General features: G+C 54.0%; 3 protein-coding genes across 5 annotated transcripts; 2 read left to right on the plus strand and 1 right to left on the minus strand.

Moving 5' to 3' along the window:
* Nucleotides 1-605: 605 nt before the first annotated feature.
* On the minus strand, nt 606-7154 carry LOC117642289 (ATP synthase subunit beta, mitochondrial-like). Its single transcript, XM_034380328.1, has 8 exons — nt 7020-7154; nt 6788-6922; nt 6529-6690; nt 6217-6401; nt 4917-5198; nt 4515-4727; nt 4256-4435; nt 606-860 (listed from the first exon to the last, which is right to left on the minus strand). Exons 2-8 carry the CDS (start codon nt 6894-6896, stop codon nt 741-743), a joined length of 1251 nt encoding a protein of 416 aa, XP_034236219.1. The 5' UTR covers nt 6897-6922; nt 7020-7154; the 3' UTR covers nt 606-740.
* A 631-nt stretch (nt 7155-7785) lies between these two features.
* LOC117642714 (zinc finger protein 235-like) lies at nt 7786-10697 on the plus strand. 2 transcript variants are annotated; one of them, XM_034381174.1, is made up of 6 exons: nt 7786-7946; nt 8381-8608; nt 8686-8832; nt 8912-9128; nt 9213-9453; nt 9533-10697. In XM_034381174.1, exons 2-6 carry the CDS (start codon nt 8537-8539, stop codon nt 10017-10019), a joined length of 1164 nt encoding a protein of 387 aa, XP_034237065.1. In that variant the 5' UTR covers nt 7786-7946; nt 8381-8536; the 3' UTR covers nt 10020-10697. The 2 variants fall into 2 exon arrangements, with proteins under 2 accessions (XP_034237065.1, XP_034237064.1); XM_034381173.1 differs by lacking the exon at nt 7786-7946 and adding an exon at nt 7988-8175.
* A 156-nt stretch (nt 10698-10853) lies between these two features.
* LOC117642715 (oligosaccharyltransferase complex subunit ostc) lies at nt 10854-12004 on the plus strand. Of its 2 annotated transcripts, XM_034381175.1 has the most exons (4): nt 10860-11078; nt 11355-11425; nt 11513-11730; nt 11814-12004. In XM_034381175.1, the coding sequence occupies exons 1-4, from the start codon at nt 10940-10942 to the stop codon at nt 11830-11832; spliced, it is 447 nt and encodes a 148-aa protein (XP_034237066.1). In that variant the 5' UTR covers nt 10860-10939; the 3' UTR covers nt 11833-12004. The 2 variants fall into 2 exon arrangements, with proteins under 2 accessions (XP_034237067.1, XP_034237066.1); XM_034381176.1 differs by lacking the exon at nt 11814-12004 and having other exon boundaries at nt 10854-11078; nt 11513-11734.
* Nucleotides 12005-12026: the final 22 nt, after the last annotated feature.

A 12026-nucleotide genomic window follows, 5' to 3' on the forward strand; every position in this document is an offset into this window, starting at 1 on the left:
AATAAATAAATGCCTGGGTAAATACGGGCCGAGTTAATGGGCGGGAGGCGAGGAAAGGAGGAGGGGGCGGGGGGACGGGGGCTGAGACTGGTCCGTGGAAGGGAAGGGCCTCCATGCAGTACCCCGAGGTGATGAATGGGCAGCCTGTCGATGGACTGGCCGCCCTGTCGACGCCCTGTCCACTGGCCTGACCTGTCGACCGACCTGTCGACCGACCTGTCAATCCACGCGCTCCACGCGAGCGTTGCGAGCGCCGCGACGACGACGCTTCCAATGAGGGACGCGAGCACCAGCATTGTTTCATTGTTGTTGTTGTTGCTGTTGTTGCTGCTGGAGCAACCGCGGCGCCAGACGCCGGAGATACTCATCCCGTGGGGAAGAAAAACAAAGCGAAAGGGATAAATAAAGGCTGATGTGGCGTCGTCGGGTTGTGAATGAAGCGGCGGAGCGGGCAGGAAATGGCTTGCCAGGCTTGCGCGCCGTAATAGTACAACACAAAATCGCTAACAAGACTTGAATGGGCTGCGGTCTGGCAGTGCCCAGGCGGTGCCTCGGGATGCCACGGCCTCGGCCACGGCCGACCGCAAGGAGCCCTCCCCCAGCCATTCAACGATGCCCTGCTCAAGTACAGCTCGCCGTGCCCGGAGAACAAGGTGACAGCCGAACGGAAATCGCTCCAGTCCCGAGTTGAGAACGCGGACAAGCGTGCGGTGGAGCCGGTGGGGCTCCTCGACGGCGTCCTAGGGCAGGTCTTTGGCGAGGGTCTCTGCCTTGGCTGACACCTCGTCGATGGATCCCACCATGTAGAAGGCCACCTCGGGCAGGTGGTCCCATTTGCCGTCCAGGATTTCCTGGAAACCCTGGAAACAGAGAGGAGGATGAAAGTTGGTGAGATTTGGCGGGCTACTTGCTGCTCGTTGTCGACGGGGGTCTGAAAGGCCTAGCCCCGTTTCGTGACGGCGGGGTGGGCGGGGCGGGGCGGGGCGGGGCGGGGCGGGTGGACCCTTCCTCCGTCGGACCGCAGCCCCGCAGTCCTAATGGGCCTAACTGTGCGCGGTGTGGCGGCGTGGTGGCGGCGTGCACGCGTCGTGCCGGATGGCTTTTACCGCACGCTACACCCGCAGTCAGCGCCCACCACTTGGCCACTGTCTCCCTCGCACTCCTGCGGGACGCCGGGACGGGCATCGTGTGCGAGGGAGACAGCGGGACGACGGCGCAGCCCTTGGCGCAGCCCGCGCGCCGAATTAGCGGCAATCAGGACCCAAAACGGCGTCCCGGCTGCCAGCTCGCTGCCAGCCAGCGCGCCAGTCCCGCTGGGAAAGGAGCCGACGAGCAGTGCTCGCCGAATCCACGCTCCGAACGCGGCGCCACGTTCACCACCGCGTCACGTTCACGCTGCCGGGCTGGCACTCGCGGCCAGCTCCCACACCGAGGCCCTCACCGAGGCCCTACCGAGGCCCTCACCGAGGCCCTCACCGAGGCCCTACCGAGGCCCTACCGAGGCCCTCACTGAGGCCCTCATTGAGGCCCCCACAGTCCCACGCTCCCGGCGCACGGCAGCGAGGTGTCGTCCGTAATGGCCTGCCCCTGGCCTGCCCCTGGCCAGCCCGCCCGACATGGGGGCCATAAACCGCTGCGCCGCCACAGCCCCTGCCACGGCCGTGCCACGGCCATGTCGCTGTCTGATGGCCACAATGGCACCGGGGTGTAAATAAATTCACTCCAAAATAACCGTCCATGAAGTGCGGCGCGATAAGCCGGCGGTGCGTGGCCGCCCGGGTATTTATACCCCTGCAGATAAAGGGGGAAACAAATCCCGGGAGAGCGGCCAATGGAGCCGCCGCCGCCGGCTGGCAGCCTCGGAGCGCCTGCCAACAGCGAGCTGGGCCGCCCCGTTGCACTGCCGTGCCGCGGTGGTGCCTACCTCGCAGGCGTCCTGACCACTTTGCTTTGCGGCGCGCAGCACGCAGTAAGTACGCCGGGCGTGATCGAACTCACACCACACGCCGATGGTGGCGAAGGTGCCGATGGCTCCATCAGCCTGTGCCGGGGCACGGCCGTGCGTGCGCCAGACACGCGTGTTATTATAAACCCACGAACCGATTTGCTCCTTTCTTTTCTCCTCTCGTTTTAGGGAGTTCTTTTGTTGTTGTTGTTGTTGTTGTTGTTTGTGGTAAACGCGGCCGTTTCCAAGCATGACCAGAGTGCTGTGCGTGCATTTTGAAATTGAACTGCAGCCGGGCGTCGTTGTTCGGAGTGCATGCCCGGCATGTCGGACACCAAGACTTCCTCGGCGTCCTCCGCGCCCCGCCCCGCCCCGCCCCGCCCCGCCAGGGACGCCTCCCAAGTCCTCGGGCCACGCATACCAACGGGCGCCGTACCCCGAAATTTCCGATCCACATTATGACAGCTAGACGAGTCCACACCCCGGGTGTGGATGGCTCACGCCCGCCGAGTGAAAAACGCGTCGCTGACGACCGGCTTGGTGGCGTCCGGGACGCGGAGCCTGGCGGAGCCGCGCGGAGCACGAAGTGGCCAACTAGACCGCGCCGCGTTTAATCACAGTGATTATGTCCCCCGCAGACTGATTCCGAGAGATTTCGTCGCTCTGACTCTCTCGCACCTGCACGGGACGCCCCGTGAGTGCGAGAGGGCAGTCAGCGCGACGAAAACGACTCTCGGAATGAGTCTACAGCAGGGAGCCGTCGACAAGGGCCTATCCGAGGCTGGCATCGGGCAGCGCCAGAAAAGAGGCAGAGCCCGTGTTCGAACGCGTCAAGATCGCCAAGGCGATTGTAAAGCCGTTGGCAGCCCTGTTTGTTTTTTGAGGACGACTGGACCGGACTGTCCTTGCCCTTGGTCTTGTTGAGGTTGTGCCCCGGGCGCCAGCCGAGCCAGCAGCACGCTGCCCTGCCCGGCCGGCCCTCCGGCCGTGGCCCAGCTGCAGCTCCTTGTCCACCGGGGCAGTCGGGGCAGTGCGGGGCAGTGCGGAGTGCGGGCCATTCACGCGTTTATGGTCTCCAAAGTGCGTCCTGCGCCCCGGATTTACAGCCTCCTCCCGGCTTTTTGACACGCGGGGCACGCGGGGCACGCGGGGCACTCCACCTCGAGGCCGGAGGAGCTCGTCCATTTTTCCTCTCCCTGTACGGTCCGTACAGCCCGGCAGTACGCAATCTGCGCTGCTTCGGCCACGCCCCGCCACGCCCGTCGCCAGACGTGTTGTTTGCCTATTCAATCGACAGGATACGTTTCACAGCTCCTCGCTCCGAGCGTGAAAATTGGTACTTGCTAGTCTGATTGAGCTGCTGACGGGCGTCCAAGGTGGTAATTGGTAAGTGAGAAAATGGAGCGATGCTGGTGTGGATCGGCCGCACGAAGCGGGGCCTCATCATTCAGGGGCAACGAGTAGTTTCAACGAGTGTTTTTCTTCCTTTTTCGCCTTTTCTTCTTGCAGTGTGCATGCCTGAAGTGCGTGACAAGATGGCGCGGCCACGCACTCCCTGGCTGTGTCCGCGTCGACCGTGTCTTTCTCACGGCTGGCGCGAACTACGCGCGCCCAAATCCCCCCCCCCCTTTCTCTCTCATTCAAACAAGGCGAGTTCATTGAAACCGCCTCCCCGAGTGCGCAACGTGGAATTAACGGGCCGGTGGCTGAACCGCTCGACCCGAGGCGAGGCCTAACTGACCGGGCAGGGCACCGGGCCGCGGCCGCCGATCATCGAGGGAGAACAGTGAACGAACAGGGGCCGATGGGTCGATCGGCCGGCCGGGCGAGAAAATCAACACTTTGGCCCGGCGCGCCACGGCCTGCCCTGGGCCTGCCCTGGCCCGCCTCTTCCCGAGCGGCGTCACGCCACGCGGTTCACACGAGGCAGCGGCGTCCAGTGGCGGAGGCACTGGCGGCCAGGGGGGGGGGGGATCAAGCTTTGGCCAGCATGCAGCCTGCAGGCCGTCGCGGCCGCGGCCACGTGCCCCGGGACTTGCACCAATTATTGGCGCCGTGACAAAATCGCCACGGATTCGTTTCCGACAGCGACAACGACCACAGAGGTAATGACAGAGGCTGCCGCTGCTGCCGCGGCGCTGTGGTTACCATGGTTACCAGGTTGTTAGCGTAACGGGCTGGCGGGACTGGCCGAGGTGTTGGGGGCCTCCAGTGCCTCCAGCCGCAAAATCGTCTCCCAGTCGTTTTGTTGTTTTGATGATGTTTGTTTTTGTTTTTTGTTGGGTGCCTCACAACCATTGCTACACCCACCTTGATGGTGTCCTCCAGGGCCACCAGCTTGCCCGCCTGCCCCGTGAACACCTCGGCCACCTGGAAGGGCTGCGACAGGAAGCGCTGCACCTTGCGCGCCCTCGCCACCGTCTGCTTGTCCTCCTCGGAGAGCTCGTCCATGCCCAGGATGGCGATGATGTCCTGCAGCGACTTGTAGTCCTGCCGGCACGAGACATTGGAGTAGCAGGTTTCGTCGGCATTATTGCCCTGTCCGCGCCGCCGGCGCCGCCCCACCAACCTGCAGAAGCTTCTGCACGCCCCGCGCCGTCCTGTAGTGCAGCTCTCCCACGACGTCGGCGTCCATGCATCGCGACGTCGAGTCCAGTGGGTCCACGGCGGGGTAGATGCCCAGCTCCGCGATGCCCCTCGACAGCACGGTAGTGGCGTCCAGGTGCGCGAACGTCGTGGCGGGGGCGGGGTCCGTCAGGTCGTCGGCGGGGACGTACACGGCCTGCAGCGCGATGGACGCCGTCGAGACATCGCGGCGCGTGCGTGCGCGCTGGGCTGCCTACCTGCCCCGGCTGACAGGCTTACAGTGTGGGGCTCGGTGTGGGGGCATGGACGCGCCGGCCCGCCGACGCGACCAAACCGTATACAAGCGCGTGTGGCGGGTCGCATGCCCCCACGGCGTCCCACGCACCTGCACCGAGGTGATGGAGCCCTTCCTGGTGGTCGTGATCCTCTCCTGCATGGCCCCCATGTCCGTGGACAGCGTTGGCTGGTACCCGACGGCTGAGGGGATCCTGCCCAGTAGAGCAGACACCTCGGAGCCCGCCTGGGTGAACCTGAAGATGTTGTCGATGAACAGCAGTACGTCCTGGCCCTCGTGGTCGCGAAAGTGCTCAGCCAGGGTGAGGCCGGTCAGGGCCACGCGCGCGCGCGCTCCTGGTGGCTCGTTCATTTGGCCGTACACCAGCGCCACCTTCAGGCCAGAGGGGAAAAGGGAAGTCGAGGGAGGGAGTTGAACCTAACCCAGCGGTTCCCAACCTTTTGCGGTTCGCGACCCCAAATTTGTAGCCAAAACTTTCCGCGACCCCCAGGAAAAATTTCGCGACCCCACGCGACCCCTCCTTTAGCATGCCTTTGTTATGGAGTGCGATTATCTGCCTTAGTTTGGGAGCAGTATTGCCGCAAAGTTGATCAAAACGGTCACAAATGTCTTAAAAAATCGTGTTTTGGGCCGACTTTAAGCATCTACTGCGTCTGATCCGAGGCGGTAAATCGTCCTCCCTCAACGGGCAATTGGTCTTTGGACCTTCCTTTTGCATGCCTTTGTTACGGAGTGCGATTATCTGCCTTAGTTTGGGAGCAGTTTTGCCACAAAGTTGATCAAAACACGATTTTTCAGACATTTGTGACCGTTTTGATCAACTTTGCGGCAAAACTGTTCCCAAACTAAGGCACATAATCGCACTCCGTAACAAAGGCATGCTAAGGTAAGGTCTAAAGACCAATTGCCCGTTGACGTAGGACGATTTACCGCCTCGGATCAGACGCAGTGGATGCTTAAAGTCGGCCCAAAACACGATTTTTTTTACAGACATTTGTGACCGTTTAGACCAACTTTGCGGCAGTACTGCTTCCAAACTAAGGCAGATAATCACACTCCGTAACAAAGGCATGCAAAAGGAAGGTCCAAAGACCAATTGCCCGTTGAGGGAGGACGATTTACCGCCTCGGATCAGACGCAGTGGATGCTTAAAGTCGGCCCAAAACACGATCTTTTACAGACATTTGTGACCGTTTTGATCAACTTTGCGGCATTTAAGCAGCCAGTGCTCGGCGTGTGGGCCAGCCGGGAAAACACCGCGACCCCAGGCGACGCTAGCCACCTCGCCGCGACCCCTCGAAATTTTTTCGCGACCCCATTTGGGGTCGCGACCCCAAGGTTGGGAACCGCTGACCTAACCCGTGGCGCGGCGCCAGCACGGCGTCAGCACCTTGGAGGTATTGTCCTGGAGGGAGATGACACCGCCTTCAATCATCTCCTTGTACAGATCGTTGCCCTCGCGGGTGCGCTCCCCGACCCCCGCGAACACGGAGTAGCCGCCGTGCGCACGAGCCACGTTGTTGATCAACTCCATGATGAGCACCGTCTTGCCCACGCCAGCACCGCCAAACAAACCTGTTGAAGAAAAATTGGATGAAACCAAGCTGCATAACCATGGCAAAATCGAGGAAGCAAAGTAGTCGTCGCTGCTGAGAGGTTGGCAGCATTGTTGCTGGAATGCATTTGAGCCAGTGCCACGTACCAATCTTCCCTCCTTTGGCATACGGCGCGAGTAAGTCGACCACCTTGATGCCGGTCACCAAGATCTCCTGCTCCACGCTCATCTCGGCGAACTCGGGGGCCTCGGCGTGGATCGGGGCGAACATGGTGGTCTCGATAGGGCCCCGCTCGTCGATCGGCTCTCCTGCAAGAGGAGAAGTTTGAGAAGGGAAGGCCCTGCTGGACGCCGGCAGGGCAGGCCCGACTGCGAGTTGCGTGTTGACGGCGGCACGACGGCACACCGATGACGTTGATGATGCGGCCCAGCGTGCCGGTGCCCACGGGGATGCTGATGGGCTTGCCCGTGTCCAGGACCTCCTGGCCGCGCTGCAGGCCCTCCGTGCCGTCCATGGCGATGGTCCGCACCGTGCCTTCCCCTGCGCGAGGCGGCAAGGCGGCAAGGTCCCAGTTGAAACGGTACCGACGACCGATGGCGTCAAAGACACTGCGCAAGTCCGACGTAGTCCGACGTACCCAAGTGCTGCGCCACCTCAAGCACGAGTCGCGGGTTCCGGCCGGGCACCTCCAAGGCGCTCAGGATGTTGGGCAGCCCGTCGTGGAAATGCACGTCCACGACGGCGCCGATGACTGCCACCACCGCGCCCTTGAGCCCAGAGGCACTGCTCGGCGCCGCGCTGGACGGGGTCGTCGTCGTGGTCTTGCGTCCCGGGCCCTGAGAGCCGGGCGTACCCCATGGGGCGGGCGGCGGTGGTGGCGGCGGGTCGGACGGGGGCGGCGAAGGTGGGATGGCAGGCGTCCTGGGCGGACACGTCGGTGGCGGCACCGGAGGCGATGGACATGATGGATTCTGAGCCCTGGCGACATCCGCAGCCGACGGCTTCGCGGGGGCCCTGCCTGAGGATTGCACTCTGGTAAGTTGGGCCTTCCCTGTGGCCGCGGCCTGCCTTGGCCTGCCTTGGCCCCGAGAAGCTGCAGCAGCGGCAGCCAACCATACCGCTGATGTGTCTGCTCGCAGCCGCGAAAGCCGAGGCCAACTGAGGGAATTTCAGCAAAGCCGCACGGGCAGCCATTAGAGCCAGTCCACTGGCACCTGACCAATGAAGTTTAGATCAGCTGCAGCTGAGGCAAGGCTGTGGCCTTACAACAATACGGGGCACATTCAGATTCAGACGTAAGGAGCGATTCGGAAGGTTCGTCCGCGTTTCGTTCATAACCCTAGACCTCCCCCGCTGGATTTGCCAACGGCGCGAACGGTCCAGATCAGACACACAGGCTAGGAAACACAACGGAATCATGTACCTGTCATTTCCTCTATTGAGCTGAACAAAACCACTGTGTGATCTGTCGTATATTATTTCAAGCCCGGGTATTTTTATTATGAAATCTTAGTTACGAGAGTACTCTCTTAACCCCTGGAAGATAGCTAGTGGTATTGCCAAAGTAAGTACCTGCTGTGTGAAGTTTTGCTCTAGGTTGGTCACATTGAAAAATACGAAATTGCGTCTTTGGCTGGGGGCTTATCGAACCACGGACAATTGAACCCGTAATTGATCATGGTGGCGGTTGTGAAACGCCATCGAGGAGTGGTACTTCAGTTACTGCCCCACACCTGTAGCTGTAGCTCATCTGTGCTGCATTGTGTGAAATCATGAGGGAGCTGAAACAAGAGGTTTGTTTCGTTGTCTTCTGCTCGCAAAATATAATTAGTCAGTTGATGACAAACGTTCGCTCCAGATCGTGTTTCTGCTTGGGGTAGCGATGTCGTTTTACTACTTCTTACAGCTGACCGCTTAATCTCTTTAAAAACCTTCAAAACTGTGTTTGTAAATTTTGAGAATTTTCTATTAAATTATTTTTTACACTGTGCCAACAAGGATCCCTGTGAGCTAGAACTTGGGCTCGAATTGGAGTTAGAAGCAGATGATGTTGAAGCAGCTGTGGCAGCTGTTGCTGCTGCCTCTGAAGGACAATTACCCTGCAGCTGCTGTGATGTATTACTGGAAAATGCTGAGGAGCTTCACGCTCATCAAATGCAACAGCATTCAATATCCGAATTATCTTTAGCTCTGATCACACTTCGAGGACTGGATCTTCCATTAGTTGTAAGCAGTTTGTTCTTTACCTTTAATCCCATTCAACTTGATAAGCCACTGCACATATCAATTTTTCCTGTTTTAAGCAAACCGAAGAATCCGAGTCACCTGCTGTTTTTGATGACTCATCCCACCTGCGAAATATCTTACTTGGGCAGGCTGTTGATCGTAGTCATGATTGTGATAGTGAATCAACTGTTACTGTCAATTCAGAAGCAAGAATGTTTTCACCTGTAAGCTTGTATAGTGAGAATCTTAATCTGTAGGTGAGGTCCCTGAAAGTAACTTACTGAGTCTTTTTACCTTTTCCAGTCAAATTCACCTGAGTTTGTGGATACATCTTATTTCCAAAACATTAACATGTGGAATAATGAATCCAAAAGGTACTCTCCAAACTCATATATGGTTGAAGATAATTATTTAGATGACAACAAGATAGAAATCAGTAAACCAAATATTGGCAACTCTCAGGATTCTGGATTCTGGTCTGATTATAGTTCCCAGAGCAAAACAAATGAGCCCATAATAGGTTGGTATAGTCTTTCATTCATTCATTATGATGATCTAAGGAAGAAAATCAATTTCATATATTGTGTCCTTTTTTCTGTTGCAGCTCAGAAGAAACCTAACAAGAAGTATGATGATTTAGATTCCAGGCAATTTTTTTGTAATTTATGTGATCGTAGATATAAAAAGAAATCTCATCTGGAAAGACACTTCCGTGTTCATACTGGTGTAAGACCTTATAAGTGTCATATATGCGAGAAGCGTTTTGCTGTTCGCTCTATTTTGAAACAGCACATCAGAGTGCATACGGGTGAGCGTCCTTTTTCATGTGACATCTGTTCTCAAAGGTATGTTATGGCCAACTTCATGTTTTTGCTTATAACTAACTGCCATCAAACTAAAAACCCTCTTCTTGCCTGCCAATAGGTTCCCCCAGAAGTCAGGATTAATGACACACATGATGCTGCACAATGGCAAACCATTTAAATGCGAATATTGTGTGAAGTCATTTGTATCAAACCACAAACTGATGCTCCATCAACGATCCCATGGTGACTTACTGAATGGTGCTCCCCACCAGGGACCATACTGCTGTCCAAGCTGTGATATGAGATTTTTCACTGCAGGAGCACTTGCAGAACATGCAAAAGTTCACAACCCAACTGCTGATGACTTTACCATTAGTGAAGATGCCGCTAGAGCAGCAGTGTCTGCCATTGGAATGTTTAGTAATGAATCACCTGATTATCAAAGTGAAATTCCTGAGTACAATGATGAAGCTTTAGGATATAATTACCAAAGTGACACACTAGATATTGTTAAAAATGAGATATTTGAGGACGAGGAGGAGGATCTTGCTCCAGGTTTCCTCTGTGAAGCAAGGTGGGGTGGTATTGAGGACATGTGTATATGATGATAATTTCTGAAATGTAGTTTTCTTTTCTCATAATTGGTGGAATTACTGAGGGTGCGAATTTTCACTTCAGTTTTCATTTTTTTGTTATATCATGTATATGATATATACCATTATGCTTCTCTGTACTTTTTATGAAATGTCATACTTTTTAAGTTTGTTGCTCACATTTTTCAATATTTTGATTTTTTTGTTATTCTATTTTTATTTATTTTTTGTTGTATTATATTATTTTTGTTGGTGATTACCAACAAGGATATTGGACTATTTTCATATCCATCTCTAAAACAGGCAAACTAATCAATTTATTTGTTGTAGTACAGTTTTAATATTCTCACTGTTGCCTGGGGATTGTTAGCCAAACCAATCTGATAGCAAAGTGCTGTCAGTTCTTTGAGTTTGTTTATTTCCTTATTGCATGAGTGATTATGGAGTTGCACCCTTTTTGTGTCAACCGGAATTAATCGCTGTAGCATGCGGAGCTGTGTGGCCCCACCTTCATTTGTGAGTTTTGGTGACTATTTTTGATAAGTTTTGTTACTCTTTACTCTATCATTGAGTGAGTATAGGCAAGTAATTGGTGCCGTCCTTTGAGCGTAAGCGTTTGTACTCCTTCTGTTTGTCCGCCAACTTATTACCAACTTAAATTAATTAAATAAAAAGAAAATATTGCTGGTATTTTTTTGTTTTTAACCATGGAGGGTTCTTAGTGTTAACAACAGGGTTTCTTGTGGGTACCGATTGGCTGGTCACAAAGATAATAAACAGTCAACACTATGAGTGTGCGTGATTCATTCTCAGTAGTTGGTCGAACTGTAAAGTCGAGCTCGGCTGGTAAGGAGGAGAAATTCATCTTGCGCAAACATCAACATTCAGTTTCAGACGTCAGCAGAAGCGGCGTACCGGCTCGTATTTTCGAAATGGAAGTTTTGTACAGTTTACCGTATCAACTTTTAGAAGTTCCCAATATCAAAGTTAAATGGCCATCATGGTTTCGTCAACCTTCCTCCATGGGCGTGTACGCTATGGTGCTCCTTTCGTATTTTTTGGTAACGGGAGGTATGTTTACGTTAGAATAGGTTACCTCTCCAGTGAATGTTATTGTTTGTAGATTGCTATGAATTGTAGCACTGCTTTAATGATAGGATGTGAAGCAATTTCTCCATTTAATCTTATGATCTGTCAAATTTTGAAATTGGTGTGTTGTAGGGTCTCAACCTTGCCTTGATCAAGCATCCTAGATTTTGAGTGTGCTCAGTGTTTACTTCGTACTTTGCATCCATCAGCCTAGTCATTCATTCAACCTTATTGTGAGTGTTTTCTTTTCTTTTGCAGGCGTTATATATGACATCATCACAGAGACTCCAGGGTATGGGACAGTAACTGATGAGCGTGGAACTAGAACTGTACGTATTTGTTTTGAAACAGCCAGTCTGACGCCACAATTACCTAGTTTTTGATTTTGTAAAATGAACTTAATATGGTTTAATTAGGTGGCGATTCTACCTCATCGTGTTAATGGCCAATACGTCATTGAAGGACTGACTTCCTCATTCATGTTCACTTTGGGTGGTTTGGGCTTCATTGTTCTAAATCAGACCCATAGCCCGACTACTCCTAAATTCAACCGCCTTCTTCTCATAGCTGTTGGATTCTTGTTTGTTATTGTTTCATTCTGCTCATGTTGGATTTTCATGAGAATCAAACTTCCGTGAGTATTAGTTTACTCTTTTGTGTCAATGAACTTATTCCCGGGCAAACATATTCTATTACAATTCTTTTCTTTAATTTCAGAGGATACTTGAACTCATAAATGGCACTAATTGAACTGGATTCCATGAATCTGCGTGCACATCACAACATGAATGTGAAATGTCCAAATCTCATAGCCCAAACAAATGCTTTATATCTATCCATTTGTATCCCAACCATTTTGAAAATACTAATGTAATATTTTTACTAAATATAGTGACTGCTTATTTATCTTCAGGTTTTTCATTCTCATCT

The sequence above is a fragment of the Thrips palmi genome, unplaced genomic scaffold (genome assembly GCF_012932325.1).
Source record: "Thrips palmi isolate BJ-2018 unplaced genomic scaffold, TpBJ-2018v1 HiC_scaffold_16, whole genome shotgun sequence".
NCBI lineage: Eukaryota > Metazoa > Arthropoda > Insecta > Thysanoptera > Thripidae > Thrips > Thrips palmi.

Bases quoted from the DNA above. Each gene is read 5' to 3' on its own strand.
- LOC117642714 (XM_034381173.1), top strand. From the start codon at position 8,155: ATGAGGGAGCTGAAACAAGAG. The intron at 8,176-8,380 runs GTTTGTTTCGTT...TGTGCCAACAAG, and splicing joins TGAGGGAGCTGAAACAAGAG to GATCCCTGTGAGCTAGAACT. The intron at 8,609-8,685 runs GTAAGCAGTTTG...TCCTGTTTTAAG, and splicing joins GACTGGATCTTCCATTAGTT to CAAACCGAAGAATCCGAGTC.
- LOC117642289 (XM_034380328.1), bottom strand. From the start codon at position 6,896: ATGGACGGCACGGAGGGCCTGCAGCGCGGCCAGGAGGTCCTGGACACG. The intron at 4,728-4,916 runs GTGCGTGGGACG...ATCGCGCTGCAG, and splicing joins GCTCCATCACCTCGGTGCAG to GCCGTGTACGTCCCCGCCGA. The intron at 861-4,255 runs GTGGGTGTAGCA...CTCTGTTTCCAG, and splicing joins CCCTGGAGGACACCATCAAG to GGTTTCCAGGAAATCCTGGA.
- LOC117642715 (XM_034381175.1), top strand. From the start codon at position 10,940: ATGGAAGTTTTGTACAGTTTACCGTATCAACTTTTAGAAGTTCCCAAT. The intron at 11,079-11,354 runs GTATGTTTACGT...TTTCTTTTGCAG, and splicing joins GTATTTTTTGGTAACGGGAG to GCGTTATATATGACATCATC. The intron at 11,426-11,512 runs GTACGTATTTGT...TGGTTTAATTAG, and splicing joins ATGAGCGTGGAACTAGAACT to GTGGCGATTCTACCTCATCG.